Genomic DNA, 23340 nt, shown 5'->3' with positions numbered 1-23340 from the left:
CTCATAGAACTTCATTAATGCTTTTCTCAAATTACACTGAAGCACATCTTCAAGGTGCAAGGTTGTGTCAAACTTACCTGTGAATGTTATTTATTTTAATAGAATAAGCCGTCCAAGAGAAACTGGGAAAGTTAGGCAAGCTTTTAGAAACCTTGCCAAAGGGAAAACATATTTTCAAAATAATAAATGAATCACTGTTAGAGAAAGGTGTTTGATGTTTAGATTTGCCTTTAATTTAAATCTCAGAAGCAGAAGATCAGCAAGATATTTTGTGCGTGTTGTTTTATGAATCAATAAATGCCATAACAGATCTGAAAATCCACAGAAATAACACATCTTAAATAAATTCCCTCGTTGATGCTAGATGGATTCCCATCATAATGAACTGTGCCACTCAGACTACATGCAAGCTCTGCTGATGTGTATGGCAGGAATTCCCTCATAAATCCTCTCACATCTTTTCTTTGTTCCTCTTATTGAAGACATCTGTATTGCTACTCAACATGTAAAAAGGTGTGTGCTAAATTTAGACTTACTGGAATCTAATTTAAAAGATTAATATTTTTTCCCATTTATAATAAATATTCTATATTTATCCAATTCAGTCTTCATACTTTCTGATTTTCTGGTTTCTCCCCTTTTAAACAAGTTTATTGTGAACAAATTAAACGTAAATTTTCCAAAGGAGGAATTCAGAGCCCATCATTTGCTGTCCACTTGCCTGCAATGTATTTTATATTTCAGCTCTGAGCCTACAGAACACAGCTGATAAAGCAAGCATTCAATGGTGCAAGACCTATGGTGTCAGCGTGGGTGAAAGGTCAGTTTTATTACGAAGTAACTTTTCACAACACTTACGGGTTGAAGCAGGTAAATCAGCGAGCACTCCTGGATAACTACCACTGGAGAAGGAGTGATATTTGTTGCATGAAAAAGCGTTTCCACCGATGCCATTGTTTGGTCAAAGCGTCCTCCAAGTCCACCCAGAGCCACAATCACATCGACCTAAAAGACAGAACAAAAAGACTCACCAAGAAAAGTCTCAGGAGTGGTCTTTGGATGCTGAAAATCCACAATAAAATCATTTTGAGGGAAAAAAAAACCAACAAAACCCCCCAAAACTACTGACTATAGAAAAGCAAATGTCAAATACAGTTATTTACTCCCATTACCGATAAATACCGTTACGTGATTTTTAAGCTGAGTATTAAAGCACCATAAATCCATGGCCAACATGTGGCACTTTTTAAAAGATCATAACCATTCTCCCTAAAATACTGGCCAGTCTTTGAAGGTACTAACCTGCCTGTCCTGAGTATATAGAATCTAGGATATATCATTCTACACGGAAGCTCCTTGGGTAAGCGTGGCATATCTGAGCACAGAACCCCCAGTTCTTTCCATCATTTCATTATTATACTCACAGTTCACAGAGCAAATAAAGGAAATAAACAGGTTAGGCCATTATGTGTCATTCTCATTCCTGCCATACAGCATTTCAATGTACAAGCAATACCACTCAAAGGCAGGCCCTGTTCAAGATTAAAAGTAGCACCGTATAGAAAGTTCTGCCCCAAGTGACTAGGACATCACCTCCCAGCTGTCAGGGACAGACAGCCACAGGAGCAGTCTCCAGTCCCAGTCACACAGAAAACACCTCTGACTGCTTCCAATATGCCATGCTCCTGCTCAATTCTCTCACACAGGTGTTCCAGACTCTGAACACTTCATTTCCTATAAACAGAAAAGTAGTATTCAAAAGACTTGGTTAAGAGCTTTTAGGTACTTAAATAAAAGGTCACTGAGTGCAAAGTATTATTATTATTACTTCCATAATGAGGATCAGTTATGTTCAGCAATTGTATTTTAAAGAGCTAATGCTAAGTCATATTTAGGGCCCTAAGACACTGCAGCTCTGAAGTCTTTAGAAGCTGCTTTGACAATGGCCATCTGGTTAAGTTTCCAACTTTCGAGAGCTTAAGTCTACGGTTTCTGTGATTAAATGAAATTTTACTCAACCCAAGAGCCACATAATGGTGCTCTGTGTATCTGGAATGATGTATTAATAGCATCAGCTTCTATTTTTATTACCACGTCTAGGGCTTTATGATTCTGTTGAATATTGTTTTGCATGAAAATTAGGGTCTTGAAGAGATACACCATCTTTCTCATCACCACCTGGAAAATTCTTCAGAGGCCAGAGTGGATCAATATAACACATTACACTAGCAGCAAACCCTGAAACAAAAAAACCTATCCTTGTACTGCTGACAGCATGTATTTTCTGTGCAGATTATGGATCACACAGGCCAAATGTACAACCAAGAGAATAGGGATGGTAAGAAAACCTACCTTTAAACAGAAGACAAAATAGCAAAAGGCAAAAAGCATGTGTTTCCAGCTAAGCCATAATACCATCATATATTTTCCCTTTTATTGATTCCACTTTAGAAACAAACTGCTTTTGTTCGACTGGTGATGACTGTGAGTTAAAAGGGTGGATTGATTCTCTGAAAATAATACTACTAATATGACCAACCAACACCCATCAGCTCCCTACCAGACAGCCAGCAGTAAAATGCTCCTCTCCTTCCCCAAGAGAGGCCATGGAGAAAATCAGATTTACTAACCTGGAACCACACTGAACTTAAGGTGGCTTGACAAAGGATCAGCATCCACATGTATGTTGTTTTTCTACTAAGCAATGGGACTGAAGCTCAAATATTAGCCTAGATTAGTCTTCAAGAAACCAAGCAACTACTGTAATAGTTTATTGGTGTATATATGCCTCACCATATATGAACAAGGTTTTTTTGGTTTTGATGATTGGTACCAATATAAAAGGTAGGAATAAAGGAGATACATAGCTCCTTTGGCTTGGAATTGAAACGATGCAATAACATTCTAGAGGTGTCTTCTTTCCTTTGTAAACCCTTTGTTATTACCACATGTGTGCTTCCCATGAAGTACAGTACCCAGATCAAGTTATGAAGTTCACAGAACCTCAGAGTTCTGTGGCAGAGACTGCCAGAGAGCTGCAAGTTGAAGAAAAATGTAGCAAAAGAACCATTTCTTCTATTTTCAAGTAATACAGAATCCTGCTCAAAGTCTTACTCCTTATTCAGTTGGAACAGTGCAGTCTTGTGGATTGGTTACCAAAAAGGAAGAAAATAAAACCAATATAGCATGGAGTGGAGGCGTGTTGAAAAGGCATTCATAAATCAGAGGTATGGGGTTGAGTTGTGTTGGGAGAAGGATAATAAAGATATCTGAAAAGGGAATGTATCTATTATTTAGGGTTTGCATGGATTGTGAAAATGAGAAACAAGCATGTGGCAGGTATGCAAACAAACCCAGCTGGAGTATGAGAGGAACAGAGAAAGAGAAAAGCTAAAATTCTGCACTTCTATGACAGTTTACAGTACCACCTTTCACTGCATAATCTTGGCAGAAGTGACAGGAATCCAGACATCACAGGACTTTCAGAGCTTTTATTTGAAGGTCTAGGCATTCAGACTTTGTTTATTGAAAAAAAAACCAAAACACAAAAAGGCTAAGTGCAGCCAAAACCTCAAGAACCCTTTTATTCTAAAGCTATCACCTCTGCTAAAAAAAGAAAAACAACCTAAAAAACACAACACAAAAATCACAAACTAACAAAACAATCAGTTCAATCCCTGCAATCACTGCTCTTGTCACTCTACCAAGAACTTAAGAAAATGGATGTGCCATGAAAGCATGTACACAACTCTGTGTCATTCTAGAACCTAAGACAACGTGAATACCCAAGGACTGGTACATTTAGATATTCCCACAGTACAGAGAAGAAAGGCCATTCATTTTTGCACTATGCTTTCCTGCATACCACAGGCCACAGAATTAATCCTGTTACTGCTAATGAGCCCAGCAGGCAACATTTGACTAACACTCTGTACTTCAATTGAAATGTCCATGCTTCACTCAAATGTTCCATCACCAGTCCCCTTACACAATTTGTTTTCACACTGTGTCATTCATTTCCTGGAAAAAAAGGACATAAAATCATAAATAACTAAAGAGAACACCTTATATCATTGCAGGCACGTTCTCTTGGGCTATCTATAATCTGAATAAAATGCACAGTATCTTTAAAGGCTATCAAGCTTTAACTTAGAAATAGTTGAAGATCTAAGTGTAGGATCTAGTCATCTTTAAAAGATTGTGGTGGTTTGACAGGAAATGTGTTTTTTGGGATGCTGTGTTTTTGGCCAATGGATATTCAGACTTTAATATTGGCATTTAACCTGACCATTGAGACATGGACACGCCTCTGAGAACACGGAGGTAAAAGCAGAGCTCTCCCCTGGGAGGGTCCTCTTGGGTTTCCGGCGGGAAAGAGTTCGGGTCTCTCCCCCGGCCCAGCTGCTGGCTGGGCAGGGGGAGGGGAAAACCATGTGGCCAAGAGAGGTAGGCCTGAGCCCCGGGGTGGAAGGGTGGAAGAGAGAGAGAGAGAGAGGCACCGGGAGCCATCGGGCAGCCCCCCCTGAGAGACACAGAGAGAGAGGAGAGAGAGAGCCGCTGCCTGAGACTGTAACCTTGAGACTGGATAAACATGGGCCTGCGCCGGCAGCACGGCTGGGACGGAGAAGAGGGGGGGGGGTTCAGCCGGCCGCTTGTAGGAGCTTTTAACCCCTTTTTGGAGAATGAGAACTTTACAGAACATTGACCTCTCCTAGAAGATAGAGTGGAAGATGAGGAAGAAATGGGCCAGTGTGAGAGAGGTCTGGGCGAGTGAGAGATAGTAGAAGAATAGAGAAGAATCCTAGTGGGAAGAGATGATGGAGTAGCTTTTGCTGGACTCTTTTTGTATAGCCATGGACAGAACCATGTTCCTTGTGACACAGAGACTGCATTCTAGGGGGAGGCAATGGCCTCAGAACCAAGAGGGTTCAGTGTTGGTGCCCCTCGGCCCCAGGGGGTGAAAATATGGGGGGGACAGGTGTCCCAAAGGAGAGATTGTGGGGACAGGTGTCCCAAAGGAGAGACTGTGCCTTTTTTTGGAACGGGACAGAGCATCCTTAAAAAAAGACAACCCTAGAAGCAGCTCTGGTCCATGTTCAGTGGTGAGAGCACTGGACATGGAAAGGAAGAAGTCACAACGGCAGATGCACTCCGGGCGGTGCCACAAGTGACACAGACACACACGAGGCTTCGACTGTGTTTCCAGGGGAAGCCCATGGTACAAGAAGGACTCCTCTCCTCTTGATGAACTGAGGATTGATTGTCTAAAAAGTGATGCTGGACCGAGAGTTGGTGATTTGAGGAACAAATGTATTGTGTTGGAAATTTGGTGGGGGGAGGAGGAAATGCATTTGTGAAGTTTTCATTTTCCCTGTATGTGTGTGTTCCTTTTTATTTGTAGTTGTAGAGTAGTTAATAAAGTTCTGGTTCTTTTCTTTCCTAAGTAGGAGCCTGCTTTGCTTATTCCTGGTCACATCTCACAGCAGCTACCAGGGAGAATGTATCTTCATGGGGGCACTGGCATTGTGCCAGTGTCAAACCATGACAAAGATACACCCAAATGTTAGTATGTCTTGAGAAAGTTTTAGAAGTCACTATCAAAGAGCAGGGCAGTCAAAAGGAGGAGAGCAGAGAGTAAAACTTTATGCTGGCAATTCAGGGACATATCTTTTTGTTCTCCTGCAAACTGTAATTTAGAGGGTGCAGTAACCAGGGGGAGCTGAGGCTCGCACCACATCAGAATGAAGTTGCTCAGGTTCCTGCTTCCACTCTCAGAGACCACTGAAATGGACAACCTGCTGTAAACTCTTTGCAGGCTTGCTAAATTAGACACTGTGAAAGCTGGCCCAGCTGACATTCCTCTTTCTAGTATAAATGGGCTAAATACAAAGAAGATTTTCACTTTATGACTGAGGAACATGCATTTAAGGACACAGGAAGCTGGGAACTGCCTGGAGTGGGTGAAGAGAGCAATACCTAGCTTTGCAATGACAGCATCACCATGACTTGTAAGAGTGAAGTCCAATGCTCAAACTGACAGTAAATGATGCACACTCTTTTCAAAACCATGCTCATTATCTCTGATAAGAAATCCTCTCCCCAGGGAGAGGACAGACAACTCAAAGGACTTTCTTCCCCATGAGTTCACTTTTAGCCTGACAACTTGCAAACAAAAATGCCTAAGTCTCAGGGAGGTGGGCAGATGAAAGGAAACAAATTTACTAACAACAACCAGCAGCATTGAACGAACTGCAAAGATCTCCCCTAAAGGAAAAAAAGAAGGCAAGAGTAATCAAGACCCTGTAAAAGTTCTGGAGTCATGACTAAACCTCCCCCTGCTCTGAGATCATGGAGACCACCCATTGCTAATATCCAAGATATTAGTATGCCAATTTCAGGTTAGATATCTGATTGGAACATAGTGGGTTATTAGCACCTTCTCACTTCGCTAAAATCCTTTCATCTCCACAGCCTTTCTTAATTTTCTAGAACTCATAAGATGATTTCTTTAATTTAATTTTTAAAGGAATATGACATAGACAACAAAATTATTGTAGTAATATGCATAGCATATTGGAAGTTTATTATATGTTGAAATATAGATATATATATATATATATACACACACATACATATAAGTATCTCGCGTTGAAAAATGAACAATCAAGCAGTAGTGTGAATGTTACATTTATTATTGCTTTATTGGTTTGTCACTTCATCAGTTTTGGGCAGTTTACAAGAAAAGCGTTTTCTTCTTCATTAGGCAATTTGTCAGCTCAGGATGTGGTTTAAGTTATTTTCTGGTCCTTGCATCAGCTTCAGTACCAAAGACTTAAAAACACACCAAGCACTTCTCTTGATAACAAATGGGCCAGAGTAGATTTTAACTCATTTGCCCATAGCGTGTGCCGGAGCTCTAGTGCTGGCCACATAAGTAATTTTTTATATCATCCTCAAAATTGCAATGTAAATTTCATGGACTACTAAAATCCCACAATCCAATGTTAAATATGTAGCAAGATATTGTTTGCTTGAGTGAACAATATACTGGCTCCCTAGCTCAGTGTTTTACATAAAAGGTATGGCATTCATTTCTGCAGAAATGAGATGCTGAACCACACAGCAGCATCTGAACTTTGCTCAGGTAGAATCCTCTTTACTTTAGCCAGAATTTTCTTGTTGCTTCAGTCATGTGACTCTTTCTGGGAACAAAAGCTCTCAGTCAAAGGCTACCATCCTGTCTGTGTACCTGAGATGATAACCTTCAGTCAGCTTCATCCTCACCTCACTGACTCCACTAATCTATATATTACATTGTTCCAGCTCCCTCACAAAGCATTTCTTGCTTTTTATCATCATTTTCTTACCGTTTCACCCAAGTGCTTTCTCTACTGGTAATGCTTTTTATTCGAATAATAGACTAATTCTCTCTGGTAATGACAATAAGTATGCAGACAGATTGCATTTGTCTGCTTAAAGCAAGAAACATGTATGATGGCAAGATGGAAATGAAAAAGATAATCTCAAAATCCAGAAACAGACTTGAGTTGCTGGAAACATTTTTTTAAGGTTGGTTTTACTATCGATTTGTGTTTACTTCTCTGGTTTAATAACTATTTCATTTTAAAAAATGAAGCTTTGGCTTTGCCCTCTTTTGCAGGTAAATGGAATGTCTGAGAGTGTATATAACATAAGCCAGCATTAGTTTTGTGGAGCATGAATTTCATAACCATTGACTTAATTCTTTATTACTTAAAGAAACCTAATCAACAAAATCCTTGTGAACTGCTGGATTTGAAGCAATCTGAATTAGACTTCCTGCTTTCATACTGAATATTTTTGTCTGACCTTGGTCAAACAATGCTCACTGTGCCTGAGGTAGGGAGGGGACACCAACAACTCCTGCTCTGCTACTGCTGGTCAACTGGAGCAAAGCTCTACAATTCTTTCTGTGTGTGAGAGCAGGGTCAGTGGAATTCCTTATTGCCTAAGATTTTCTGGTGAAGGGTTTGTCCGTACTCCTGACTGCTACCATGCTGTGCTGAGTAGGTAAAAGCTACACTTCTACGAGCATTTGTTTACTGATGCTTTGGAGAAAAACGTGTGCTGATTTTGATCCAGACACATTTATTTTGTGAATGAACAAGGATTCCAGGACTATCAATCATTTGTCTTCTGGAAAATCATAAAATCTTCTCATCTTTTAAAGCAGTATGATAAAAAATTCACAAGCTAACCTTTCTCTTCCCATAACTGAACTACTGTAATCCACAGTGCGCACTGTGGTATCACCACCATGGAAATGTGAAATCAATAACTAAACTGTCATATCCCTAAGAAACTAAGTCCTGGATTTGTATGAGGAGCTTTTTCAAAAGGCTTTTGAAAGATTACACTAAAATGGTCAAGCAAATATCTTCCATGATCTAATAGCCACTTAATTCCAGCGCCAAAAGCTGTGTTTGGCACATGCTGTGGTTTTATTCATTCTGAATCCTGCCTCCAGGAGTTAAAATAAGAAAATAACTACAAACTCTCATCAATGAGCAATTCAAGGAAGGAAAAAAATCTTCTTCAAGAGAATCTGTTCATTGTGAGCTTTGTATCCCACATTTCTTTTAACTCTGTCTCTCAGTCTTTACGATAATAGCCTTTCTCCCCATCCCTCCAATACACTTCCATGTTGTCACAAGATGAGCAGGACAACACAAGCACAACCCACTGCTTCTCAGCCAGCAGGACCCCCACCGCCTGTGCTGATGCCTTATCCTGTGTGGATCCCACACTGTTGTATTGCACTAAATAGTTTATTTAGTTGTTGTTTTGCACTGGGTGATGGGAAATTTGTACTGAGTATGTTATGTCATGTGGATGGTTATTTCCCCTCCCCCATCACATGGTCTCTCCCTCATACACCCCCCTGCCAATACACCCTGGTGGTTGGTTCCCTGGTTACCCCTCCCCTCACCCCTCCCCAGTGGTATCCCATTGGCTGCGGTCCTCTTTCCCCACCCCCATCCCCTGGGGTATAAAACTCCACTGCAAGGGTGCCATGCCCTTTTTTCCACTTGGGTGGTCGCTGCAACCAGCAGTGTCCTGTCCCAAGCCAATAAACAGGACACTCGTCCCCACGTGGAGAAGAGCGCTTCTCGTCCTTTATTTCTGTCTATGCAAGATCGTATGGGCTAGAGTCTGAGCTAGCTGGACTGGACTCATATAACAGCTCAGAGACACGCGGACTCTTGCACCACACCCCTCAACAAGAGCCAGTCTGCAGCCCATGCTGGAGGTTAACCCAGTCCTGCAGCATCAACATGTGGGAAGGACATGGCACAGGGAAGAGGCTCTCAGTTGCAAAGTGTGTCTCTTCAAAGCTTCTATTGTTCCCCCAGTGGATATAAATCATGATCCAAACCAGGGAGCCTTGTCGTGGACTGTGGCTCCTGCTGCAGCCTGCTTGGCAGAGTCTTGTACAGGAAGATCCCTGGCTACTCAGGACCTGATGGATCAGACACTGCAAGTTCTGCCTACTGGCCACAAACATGATCTATATCCTGTATCAGTGAGAGTCTGTGCACCTTTGCACATCTCCATGAGCCCTGACAACCTCCCTTTGATTTCCCTTAGAGCTCTGTGGTGGGTTAATCTCAGCTGGCTGCCTGGCATTCATCCAGCCTCTCTCACCCCCTCTCCTCAACAGGACAAGGTGAGAAAATGAGATGAGAAAGCTCATGGGTCAGGACAAGGACAGGGAAGTTGTTAATTATCAATTACCATCACAGGCAAAACAGACTTGACTTGGGGAAAATTAATTTAATTTACTGCCAATTAAAAATCAAATTAGAGAGGAAAAAAATACAAAACTAAACCCACCTTTCCATCACCCACCTTTTTTACAGGCTCAGCTTCACTCCTTCATTCCTTACTCCTCTATCTCACCATTCCCCTAAGTGGCACAGGGAAAGAGGGGACTGTGGTCAGTTCATACCAGCTCCTCTCTGCTGCTCCTTCCTTCTCATGTTCTCCTACAGTTTATATATATAAATAGTATATATCTATATCTATCTATATATATACACTATATATATACACACACACTATATATAAATACTACATATATATATAGATAGCTTATATATATATATATGTATATATGTATATATACACACACACGCACACAGATATACTTTTTTTTTTGTTTGTTTCATCTGAGTTAAGAGTAACGACTCAGGCACTTTCCCACTGTAACATTTAGCAGTGAAGTCTGTATAAAAGATGTCACAAGTATGGCAGAGCTTTGGAGGACCTTCACTCTCCCACAGCAGCATCACAGAGGACATAACAGCCTGAGGCACTTGTGCCTAGCTAGGGTGAGGTGTTAGCTCTGCTATTTAAAATGTTTAAACTCAGGTTCACACAGGTCTGAAGATCTCCCAATAGGTCCCAACAGAACAGTAATATTTTCAGCCAGTCTGAACATTAATCTTCATGATGAACAAGGGAATAATAACCTGTCCTATTATACTCTAGAGACAAATAGAAGACCTGAAACTAAAGACGGAAAATTTTTCCTGTGTCTCTTAGGCCCCATTCTGGGAATGGTTCCTCTTTTGAGTGATTTCACTGAATACTTGGGCAGTACACAATGACATTTTTTTTCCTAAGGGAGTTCAGACTTGCAGAGAGAAGTCTTGAATTTATACATTTGTTTCAAAGAAGCTGGACATATTTTTATACTGAAGGAAGTACATTATGATCTGAATGTCAATTTTCCTCGTCAGCGTAGTTTCAGTATTTAGAGCTGGTAAGTTAAACATAGCCTGAGCAAATATACAGTGTATTTTATTTTTCTACACTGTCCTCTAGACCGTATAAATTTAGCCACACACTTAAAAAGAAATGAAGCATGATTTCTTTAACTGGAGGCGCTTGTGAAGCTGTAAACCTTTTATGTTCACATTTAATTTGCAGAAAATATTGAGCTTTAATTGTTCAGTACTTAGTTGTTCAGTTGTTTAAAAAAGAAATTTGATGGGTTCTTTAGTCAAGCTGAAGAAACCATCCCCTGTCAGTGGCAAAGTAAAAGGCAGGTGACTTAATAAGGAATATCTCGAGCATCAGAACTAGCAAAGCCTGGTTGCCAGGGCAGCTCTGCTATGAACCTTAAAGTCCCTATCTTTGTTGAGCTGCCTTATTTTACTGTGGGAATACTGTAGGGGCCTTTCATATGTTACCAGGCTGCCTCATTTTCTCAATATTTTTAAGAGTTAAATTACTATACACCCCTCTGCCCCTTCTTGAACAGCACTGGTATCAGCAAAGAGGTGCAGAGTTAAATGTCAGGAAAAGCCAAAGGACTGCAGAAAACAATGAGGCCTCAGGCTAAAACATTTATGTGTAGCACCAGCCACACACTTTTACTTCCCAATGGTTTTAATACCTTCCTCTCCCCTCTGTGCCAATACTCCTTTCTAGGTAAGGAAAGGAAAAGAAAAGAAGAGGAAGAGCCACCACCGCTTCAAAAGCTTTTACCAAAATTACAATTTCACTGTTTCTCTAGGCTGTTCAAAGGCCATACAACATTATAAAAAGAGGGAATATGTCATGGCAAAATCCCTAAATAATCCAAAACCAGTAAGGAAGAATTCTGATATACATTACTTAGGTTAAATAAGTTATTTGAATAGCCATTTATTTGAATATAGGATAAAAAAAGAAGCCACAGAAAAAGTTAATTTGTTGATTGATTCACCCTCTGCTTTAAGGACCAGATCACTTTCATGAAGTTATGAAAGTGTGCTCTCTAAAGCCAGTGTTTCCTATACTCAGGAATGTAGAAAACTGCTAGAAGTTTTTATGAAACTATCTCTGCAACAGCCAAAACACCTGTCATTCTCGACAGGCATCTCAATTTAGTAAAAAGAAACCAATTTGAGTTGTAAAAAATGCTCTATTATAATCTGCAGTTAAAAATTATCATATTAGCTCAAATTTCTTAATATGCTTAACAATAAACTTACATTCCATTAACTAAACAGAATCTAATAAAAACAGTTGTAACTTATGGGAGATTTCATTACACCACAGCATTCATGTGTCAAGCAAAGAAAAAGCCAAACCCAAGTTATTTATGAAAATCTCAGGCAACAACTTGAGGTCTCAGTCCTTGAATTGCAAAAAAATTGCTGGTGTCAAAAGACGTGGCTGTTCAAGATCTCCCCCTACAATATCCATGATCACGACCGTGCCCATGCAAGTATGACAGTCTTTTGAGGATAATGATATGTCCTTGTAGCCCAACCACTTTCCCAGCATGGGGGCAGTTAGATCAGCAATAGCTGCTCTCAGGGAAGCTGTGCTCCTGCAAAGCAGAAGGGGCTGAAAGGGGGAGGAGAATCACATCTCCTATGAGAAAGTTACAAACAGAGCAAAATTGGTGGTTGCAAAGGGAACAGTACATTGCCTGTAGTAACCACACGCTTTCTGCTTCAAACATATTTAGCCTTTAACTAAGTTGAGAGAACAGTTGCTAGCTTCCTCATTAGCTTCTGCAGTCTGGTTAATGAGCATATCCTTGATCTCTTGAATCCCTTGAACTGCCTAAATAAACAGTATTTTTCCCCTTGCTCTTACTCTCCCCAAAGCTTGATATGGGATCTAACTTTTTTAAACAAACAAACTGAAATCAATGTGTTCTCCAGAATCACTGCCCTGTTTATGTCTTAAAAAATTATAACCATAGGTCCAATACAAGCCCCAGTAGAGCATACAAGGATTACATCAGAAAATTTCTTGGTATGTGATCCACTGTGTTCTTGCAGACACCCATACTGCATAAAATTATTTGAAGGCAAAGATACTCAGTGTGTCTTGATGCTCACAGCTATAGAGGAACAGGAAGACACTTTACATATTAAGGTTTCTCTTTGGGAACTGGCAAGTTCTGATATCCCGTATTATCAGAAATGGATTTTGCCATCCCTTTACAATGGGAAGCATTAAAATAATTCAGCAGTGGGAAAGATGGATTAGATACTGCATTCCTTGAAGGCAGACTTGGACCGTAAGAGTTAAAATAGTCTTCAAGGATATATCTGATGCCCTGTCATGGTTTGACACTGGCACAATGCCAGTGCCCCCATGAGTATACTCTCTTCCTGGTTTCTGCTGTGAGATGTGACCAGGAATAAGCAAAGCAGGCTCCTACTTAGGGAAAAAAATTATTAACTAAACTACAAGGGAAAGGGGAAAAAAAGAAACACACAAGGAAAATGAAAACTGCACAAATACATCTCCTCATCCTCCCCACCAAATTCCCAATACAATACATCCCCCAAATCATCGACTCTCAGTCCGGCACCACCCTTCAGAATACTCAATCCTCAGTTCATCAAGAGAAGAAAGAGTCCTTCTTGTGCCAATGGTGACCTCTTCCTTTCATGTCCAGTGCTCTCACCACTGAACACAGACCAGAGCTGCTTCTAGGGTCGACTTTTAAGGATACTTCGTCCCACTCCAAAAAGGCGCAGTCTCAACTTTCTGTCCCCCCCATATTTTTCACCCCCTGGGGCTGAGGGGTACCCACACCGAACCCTCTTGGTCCTGAGGCATTGCCTCCCCCTAGAATGCAGTCTCTGTATCACAAGGAAACATGGCTCTGTCCATGGCTACACAAAAAGAGTCCAGCATAAACTACTCCATCATCTCTTCCACCTGAGTTCTTCTCTATTTCTCTCGTGGCCCATTTCCTCTTATCTCTATCTCTCTTCTCATTCAGCTCCAGGAGGATTAGCAACTGTAAGGTTTCCATCATCCAAGACAAGGGTTAAAAATCTGAGGCTCTGTCTGTCCAGAACTCCCACGGCTGCCCTGCCAGGCACCTTCTCGCCGCTCCCCCCCTTCTCCTTCTCGGCTGGCCACTATTACACTATTAAATTTCAAGGTAGCACAGGCACCAGCTCTCTCTCTGTCTCTCCCGGGGAGGGGGTGTGGGGGTGGGTGGCTGCCCGATGCCTCTCAGTGCTCCTCCACCCTTCCATCCTGCAGGGGCCTTCCCCTTCCTTCTGCCCAGGGCCCGGCCTACCTCACCCGGCCCCATGGCTGCCCCTGCCCCGCCCAGCCCGCAGCCGGGCAGGGCAGCTCTGAACCTTTCACTGACCCGAACCCAAGAGAGCCTCCCAGGGCAGAGCCCTGCTTTAACCCCGTGTGCTCAGAGGCAGATCCAATGTCCCAATGGCCACATTAGGTGCCAATATTAAAATCTGAGCATCCATTGGCCTAACCACAGCATCCCAGAAAACATATTTCCTGTCAAACCACCACACGCCCTAAAGGAGGGATTTACTGCTGTTGAAAAGTATTATGAAATTCTGCATTTTAGAAGTGGAATTAGCAGGAAACACTTCAGATTCATTTGTTTCTTTTGGACAGGAAAGGTTTATGAAGAAGATTACTATTAATAACTCATGAAAAATCTTTTGATGCAACACTTGACAGAATAAGAACCTTTTCATTACACATATTTAACTTCCCCTAAAATATATCTCATTTGCATTTTTATTCTCCTGTGAAGCATTAAGAAGAAAAACTCAGAAGTGCCACCAAAAGAGAACAGGTTTATTCTCAGCCCTTCCTTCTAGATAGGATTTGGCAATAAATCCACAAGCTTCAGTGTCCTTATGGTCCTTCAGGTCCAGTGGTGAGGCACTGGGACCGGTTCCAGGGAAAAGTTAGGGATGCCCCATCCTTGGAAGTGCTCCAGGCCAGGCTGGATGGGACCCTGAGTAGTCTGGTCTAGCTGAAGGTGTCCCTGCCTGTGGCTGTGGGTTGGAACTAAATGATCCTTAAGATACCTTCTCACCCAAAACATCCTGTGATTCTTACAAAAGCTTCACATTTCAGCTTCATGTCAGCTTAGCTTTGGGATTTTCCAGTCTGCCTCCCCCCCCTAGTCTGGTATTTTTGTAACATCCCTGTTCTCGAATCCTGGTAACAGACTATCCTCATTCCTCATCTTTGCTTTAAGAGCCATTCCCACTACTCTTCTGGATACCCAAAAGTCTTCAGAAATGAAAACAAGTAGTGTTCCATCTTGAAATTACCAGCTACCAACATGAGCAGCAAAATTATGATTTATTCAGGAAAGGAAACTGATCTATTTGCTGCTAAAAAAAGCCACATATCAGGAATAATCTCAGCTGGTAGCCAAAACCAAAACTAAACCAAATAGAGCCCAGTATTTCTATAATTATACCTTTTCTCTGTGGGACTTGTCTTTATGTAAAAAATTACTCTCTTTTAAAATAACATCTGATTTTTGTTTTAGGGTACTTTGGGTTTTCCTTCAGGGCCTTTTTTCCTCATATAAAGACAAACCAAAGAGGGCTTAGTAGGGTGTTTGAACACTGCATAGCTGAAGGTGATACATAAACATCACTGTCTTCTCTTTGGCACTTTATAAACACAGGACTTCACTAACTTGTTTAGCCTTGCTCAATATAAAAGAAAATTGACTGATTTGACACTTTTTTTAAAAGTAGAAAGGGAAGAAGGCTTGCATTCACTTAAAAGAATTAATACCCTAGACTGCTGACTGATTGAACCTCTGAAGCGTGATTTTAAAATGGAAATGTTAGTAGAGTATCCCTTTATTGCCAAGGGTTTTTAGGAAGAGTTGGTTTGGATATTTTCCCTTTTTCATACTGACACTGGTGCTTTTATCAATTTAAACACACTAACATTAAACCACTAAAAGGCGTGTGGGTTTCAATAAAACTCATTTTTTATATCTTCAGCCCATATAACCAAATGAGCTGCTTTAACTTTTTTTAAGCAGAAAAGATAATAAAGCTAAATTAAAAGTCCCAGAGCTTAGTTTTAAGACTAAATTGTATTTTAGATGAAACAGTTAAGGAAAGTACAGTTTGTAACTCTGAGATAAAGATAATGGCTTAAATCTATCTTTATATTATGAGTATTCTTCTTCGAGCTGCAAAATTGATAAACACCCTCTCAGTTCTCACTGGCATTAGCTGCTACAAGCTGAGACCTGAGATGCTGTTATTGAAAGAGCATTTGATGAATATTGGGAATTGGAGGATCTTTCCCAAGTATACCACTAGCATGCTGGTAGGCTGTGGACAAAGTGCTTTTGTACTTCTGCTTTCCAATCTGCAAATCAAAGATAATAGCACACACTTCTAATGCAAGATCTGTTGATCCCTAAATAAGAGTTATTGTAAGCTTGCCTATCATTTTGCCTGTTCAGTTGGTTTCTTGAAATAGCTTATGTTAAGATGAGAGAAAATTAAGAACAGAAAGTAGTACCAGACAGACATAAGTTTATTTGAAGGTCTTGTAATGAAGAAAGGAAAGCACTCACATAACTACAGAATGAATAAAATAGTGATTAAAGCAGTAAAGCAAAATGTGCACACCTAATAGACCATAAACAATGTGAAAGACACACACAGCAGCAATAAAGACAGAGTTATTAAGACATTTAAAAAGCACCAATTAGGGCCAGGAAGGAACACTACCAGAAAAGATGTGCATTTATATACATACTTGCATGTGCATGTGTGTGCATAAATACTCACAGTCATGCAGAAAGAGAAAGAAAAATATCTAAGAGCCTTTAGGTTGGAAAGAAACTTCAGGAGTCAAATTCTTCTGGTGTTACTTCATTGTTTCACCCATCCAATAGAAATGCAATTCACAAATGAATTAGGGCTGTGGAGAGGGAAGATTGAGACTGATTCTAGCTTGCACATATGCAGGGTACTGCCTTTTCTAAAATTCACTGCAGTATGTAATTATATATACATATAATTAGGTGACTTAGATCTCACAAAATAACTGCAATGCTGCTTTCTGCATGACTTGGCTTTGCAACCAAAATATGCAATGTAAATCAGAAAATAATTACCCTGAGGATTCAGAAACTATTCTAAGAGTGTTTATTTGAAAAATAAGGAAAAAGCAGTCATGAATCATGAATTTGGCTAATTATTCCAGAAGACAGAATCCCTGCTCTTTATGTTGAGCAAGTTCAAAAACTAACAAGGTATTTTTTCTCCCTGATTTGCATCTCAGCTGACCATCAACTCTAGCTACATATTTCCTTGTGGTAAAGAAATTTCTAAGGCTCTTATCAAACTAACTACCAGTAAAAATCTAAGCTTTTTTTGCATCCTTCTTTACAAGTAGGGGCACTGAGTGTCTACCTCACCTGCATTCTCACTCAGCTGACCTCCAAGAAAACTGTTTGACACAGTTGTCTTTCAATATGTTATTCCTCTATTCAAAAGTTATTTCTTCAGAAGCTATTTGGATGAACAGGAAGAAAGAAAAGGAGGAGGATAAAGGCACAGAGACATAGAAAGTAAATTACACAAACCTAATCCCTTCGGAACAAAATATCATCTGCATATGTTCAAGTGAGCTCAAAAACCTCCATGACATAGAACTTCCATAGAGGTGACTGATAAATCAGAGCAGAAATTTTAATCCATTCATTATAGCAGGTAAATGCTAATTTATTCTCTGACCAATGGAGGGAGGCCTGTTTTAAACACCTCAGCTACTCGCACTTGAATTTCATCCAGACAAACTACCTTGTGGGATTGTGGATCCAAGGTATGCACTGAATGCAATTAACTTCCCAGCTTAACATATTGCTACTCAGAAATAGCAGCAAACACAGCAGGACTGTGGCATCAATTTTTTAAAGATACTAAAGAGATACCTTCCTTGTTTCGTAACTTCAACTATAAATCACATGAAAACAAATTTGTAGTGTCTCTTTGTCTTATTCCTCTTTGACAAGTGCTTTAAATAGAGTGGGGAAAAAAACAAAAACAAAACTGGAGACAAACATATTTTTTCTGGCACCAGGAAGACATATTCCACTTAGTTAATACTCTCTGCTAAAGAAAAAGCTTTTATGACATTTTGCAGAAGGAAGATAACTCCACTTTGTGACATGCAAGTTTGTCCTTGAGTTCAAAAAACACAAATGCAGATGAAGAACCCCTTCTGTATCCACTTCTAATTTTCAGACCCTGGACTGCCTTTTCTTCTCAGCTGTGTGTGTACCTCTCAGGTGACCACAGAATTCAACAGCAGCTTTCTTTGCTGAAAATATTTGCATTCTCCTCAAAGATTTTAGGTCTATGGCCGGAACAGTCTGTTGTCATACCTCTTGACATTTTTTATGGCAGAATTGTTACCCATAAAGAAACCTAAATTAAGTGCAAATTTAGGTATTTAAAGAGGCTAGAGTTTCAGAAGAGCCAAGAGGTTGCATGCATAAACTGAGGCCAGTGTATTTTGCAAGCGCTCAGAATCTCTGTGTCATTCAGGGACCAGACATCAAGTTACTCTCTGCATCATCAGAACATTCTGAAGAACCATCAAACCTCCTACTAAAGAATTACAACCAATACTTCTGAACAAAGGGCAAATTAGAAACTGAACTAATAATTTATAGAATTATGATACAGTTTAGTCTTACATTTGCTTAAGTTTCACATTTTATCTCCCTAAGTGGAGTCAATGACTTCTTCAAATTCCTTACTCAGAGAATGCAGAAGAGCAGAAGCAGAAATGCATTATGCTTTATCTAGAGTGCATGAATAAGATAGCATCTTATTATGTTTTATGGAACAGGCACAGCAAACAAGAAGTAGCTAGCATTTAATGAACATGGTGCTTCATTTTAGAAAATTTATCTGTGTTACTTCTTTCACCTCCGAAGAACTCAGATTGTATTTAAAGCACATCTCTTACATGTAACACCATACAATTATAACTGAACTGAAATTTTAGATTTAGTGCATTGGCATGAACACTGCACAATTGCTGCAATTACACTCAGGCTTATACTTTAAAAAATATCCTCAAAGATCACAATGTGGTTTCCTTTAGTCAATTAAACACAGCTTTACTGTGAGAGTGATCACAGAACTCTAACTTTTACAAATAGACTACTTATTGTTTAAACACACCTGCTGTAGCTGTCATATTCCCATTGCTCTCATTTTAACCACACATTGATTATTCATCATAAAACCTCTTGTAACAGCTTAAAAAATTTGCTCTCTAGTAATAGCTGGGATTGAACTGAATCCAAGAAGTGTTTAAGTTCTTCTTCATTGAAAGGGCATTTCTATTAGGAGGAAAGCACCTTACTTGCCAAATTCAAAACAAATCCTAGGCATAGGTGGCTCATCTGTTCCAATGGCACTCATTACCATTCCTGTCCTAGATGCAAAGACACATCTCTGAGCTCTCATGATGAAAAATTATAGGGGGAAAGAAAATAAACTGTTTTATAAAGAGTTTCCTGGCTCAAAGCCAGACAGTAAGACAAGTGTATGGTGAAACCATCCCATCTCTGTCTATACTGATGGAGAAAAAAACCCCTGATGAACAACAGCATTTTATTGAGATGCAATTGCAGATGGGTATTCTGTGACAGCACTCCAAAGTGTCCCACGGACATTTGTTGTCTTTAGAAGAACAAGAAGTTTTAAAGCAGCTTAAGCAAAAACTGGTGAATTTTTTATCAGCCTGGAGTGAGGAGGGAAGAAGGAGAGAAGGGTATAGGCATTTCAATCCCCTGCTGCTTTGTTGGAGAATGGTGATCTCAGGAAATTGACAACCTTCTTATCCTGCTACAATGAAAATGGGAAAAGAGGTTTACACATCCCTTTCCATGTTGTGCTATTGTTTTAATTTTCTTACAGGCCTCTTGTCCTCACTGTGGGTGAAGGATGCAGCAGCTGCTCCCTCTCTTCACTCATACATGAAGAGCAGAAGAGAGAGGTCAGCTCTTATGAATCACTATTCCATTGAGAGGAAAGGGCAGCAATCCCAAGAGCTCATCTGCCGCTGACTCATCACATTTGAAAATTCCCAAGGAATTTCACCTGTGCATCTCAGAGACAAAACAAGGGGGCCTCCTGTGGAAGGGGAGAGGGAATGTTGACTCCCTTGCCTTTCCCATGAAAAGAGATGGACAACTCCATATGGCTTCTTTTAAGTTTAGTGCACTGGTTGCTCTGCAAAGTCTGCCTTTGATTCCAAGGGAACATTTTGCAGAAGGAAGTATTGCTTACCATTTGTAATGTTGGTATGACAAGATTTCCCCTCTCCATTTCACCCTTGAAAGGTTAGAGAAAGGGGAATGAACATGAACATCAAGACTTAGTGTGCCAAGACTTGAAAATATATTTACATGCCAAAGTGGAACTCTTGCTTTGAACACCAGCCACAACAGTCTTCTGCACTTTGGGTAGTTCATTAACAGAAATCAATACAAGCTGCCTTTTAAGAAAGCTAACACTTGTTCATCGACACACTTTGTAATTCCTTTTAGCAGAAGCATCAATGCTTACAAATGTGCAGTAAATTATGGCAAAACTACAGGATGTCAAGGCTATGGAAAATAGTTTCATTTCAGTGCAAACTTGAAAGATTAACCTAAATACAATGAGAAAAAGAGTAATTACTAAGAAACACAGAAAGAAAAAAAAGTGTTGTCTTTACCTGGAGGCCCTTCTTCTCTATCTTTTTCTGGAGTATCTGAAGGCACTTGGTGAAATCTGTGAGGTCCTGATCCATGGTCTCAATTAACTCACATCCCTAGTGAAGAAGCAACAAAACAGAGAGAGAAAAAAAAGTCAGTAATTTTTCAAATTTAAGAACTAATGACATCTTTGGTGAAATTAACTGCAGACAACCACTCAGAGTCTCTGCATGGAGATGCAGGATTAAGCAAAAGACCCTTACAGAGCCCAGTAACTGTAGGTCCCAGTTCAACTAGTTATTATGAACCAGCAGCTTGATAGGTCCAGGAGTATATACTCAAAGCCATTTGAGTACATCTGTGAATTTGGATAAGTATGTTTTACAGTGGTCTGCTGGATGGACAAATTCTGGTGTAGTGAGCCCTGGGTGATTGGTAATTTTCAGGAAAATGACTGTCCTCTCTGGTGCTGCACTTACTATGTCTCTGCTACATACATTCAAACCTGTATAAATGTGAGCACACAGAAGTGTTCAAGCACCCCAGAAAGAGTGCAGTTGTACTGCAGTCAATTTGCAGTGGTTCAACAACAATTTCCTTGCACTGGGGTATTATGGCTGAGAACATGTTAGAGAAGAGCAGGAGTTCAGATTTCTTAACTGAAAGCTAAGGCAATTCCTAAGCCTCTGATAAAAAGCTGAGTCAGGAGAAGGGAAGTGTATCTACCTCATAAAGTCACTATTCAAAGAGGTTTAAGGAATAAAAAATATCTAATACGGCATTATGAATTAAAATTAGAATCATACACATTGGATTTAGACTTTCCCTCTCCTACTACTTCAAGGTTCCCTTAAAAGCCTCCTAGCTTTGTCTTACTTGACAGATTTTATGTTTCTGCTATACACAATAACAACTGATAAGAGAAAAGCATTCAGAATACAGAATCTTTGTATGTGTGCCTCTGTATATAAAGTACATCACTCTGTTACATCAGAAAAAAACCCAAACAACAAAGCCAACATAAAAATGTTAAAGTTGCCTTTACCTTGGTGATAAAAATAAAGGTAGAGAAGACAAAATTTCCAAGATTAGCGAAGGCACCGAATTTAGTGAATATCATGCAACAAAGTAACAAGCCTCCAATAGGAAGACACACTATCACTGAAATGCTTTCCCACACAGCCAGAATGCATATAAAACCAAATAAAATCATCAGGCAGTTGGAGATTAGGATAAAGTAGAAGAGAAAAGTGAAAAGATAATAACAGGTTTTTTATTACACTTCTCAAAAACTTCTGAAAGAAAGCTGGTCAAAAGTAGCAGCCTCTTTCTGCGACCTGATATTGCTCTAAATATTTTTTCAAGTAGTAATAATAGGTTTGCCAAGATGAAGCATCATGTAGCTGCAACAGCACATGTAATCAGAGACCTCCATTGCAGAAGTGATGCTGCTTCCCCTGCAAAGTGGTGAGGGAAAAGGTACGTGGATTCTGCACTCAGTGCTAAGCACAAAACTATTTGAAAAGCTGCCATAGCTTCACTTTTCTCTAGAAAAGACCAAAAATGTAAAATTGGCAGGGGGGGGACATGACACAGGCCATCTGGAGCCCATAATGAACATGTGAGTTTGGCAACAGCAGCCAGAGATACCCAGGGAGCCCAGGAAAGGTAGAGGGTTGTTCAGTCCCACTCAGGAAAGCTCAGTCAGATCTGAAAACCACTGAAGGGAACTTGTTTATCAAAGGTACTCTAAATGAAAAGGTGTCCCATTCACTAAGAATGGGGTGCTCTCAGACAGTCTTGATATCAGCACTGATAGTGGGAAGAGAGACCAAGCTGTGAGAAACCATAAACAGACAGGACCTCAGTATTTCTCAGACAGCTTCTGAGCAGCTTGAGAACATGACAGATGAAGACTAAATCAGCAGCAGGGACAGCTGCTGCTGAGTATGGGAGAAGACACAACCTCAGCTGCCAGCTCTTAAATTAGCAGTAGAGAAGTCAAGCCTTTTATCTTTTGCCAGGGCCATTCCTTGGCTTCACAGCATTGGCAGAAGTAAGCATTTTCTAGATACCAATTTATGAATGAAAAATTTAATCCCCACTCTCCCTTAGCAAAATACTCCTTCCTCCAGGCATTAACAAATTAACAAACCTGATCTTGAACAGTTAGGTTTGTCAGCAGAAGGTAGGCTGCAATTCTACTTTCCACATAAGGAATATCAAGGTGTCTGGGTTTTTTTTTTGGTTGGGTTTTTTTTTTTGTTTGTTTGGTTTTTTCCGTGGTTTTTTTTTTTTTGTGGTTTTTCTTTTTGTGTTTTTTTTTTTTAATGATGTCCTACAACACTTTAAACTATGACTTATTATTTTATGCCACTACTAGAAACATTACTCTTAAGTTTAATTCTTGCCTAGCATCTCAGGATGTTCTTTGACAAAAAATTATTCTAGAGGAACTGCAAGGCACTACCAAGGCAAGATAACATTAGCATAGTGATTGGAGGGCACTGAAGGTCATTCTGCTCCCAGAAAAAACTCTGCTGCACCATGCATAGACAACGTATGTCCTGCTACTGTCTTCTGTGCAAATTCACAATAAAAGGCCTCAAACACCTAACACTGGAATGCAGTGTGAATATGTGAATGGGATGTCAGATGCACTATTCATTAAAGGCAGTACCTGTGAGTACAGTAAGAGCTGGTGCTTGTAAGTGCCTGGAGCTGTTTACTCACTACATTACTCACCCATACCTTTAATGCTTTACACAAGTACTGCTATAGGTCATCATGTCAAAAAATGTTGATAGAGT

General features: G+C 40.1%; 1 protein-coding gene across 1 annotated transcript in view; it reads right to left on the bottom strand.

The window, feature by feature from the left end:
* TPK1 (thiamin pyrophosphokinase 1) overlaps positions 1 to 23340 on the bottom strand; it is a 304393-nt gene that overhangs the window by 105089 nt on the left and 175964 nt on the right. Inside the window, 2 exon segments of the mRNA XM_036407049.2 lie at positions 859 to 1005; positions 20551 to 20646. Of these exon segments, the coding sequence (XP_036262942.1) occupies positions 859 to 1005; positions 20551 to 20646 (243 nt within the window).

Source organism: Molothrus ater, chromosome 1, assembly GCF_012460135.2.
Source record: "Molothrus ater isolate BHLD 08-10-18 breed brown headed cowbird chromosome 1, BPBGC_Mater_1.1, whole genome shotgun sequence".
Taxonomy (NCBI): domain Eukaryota; kingdom Metazoa; phylum Chordata; class Aves; order Passeriformes; family Icteridae; genus Molothrus; species Molothrus ater.
This window is presented reverse-complemented; position numbering and strand designations above follow the sequence as displayed.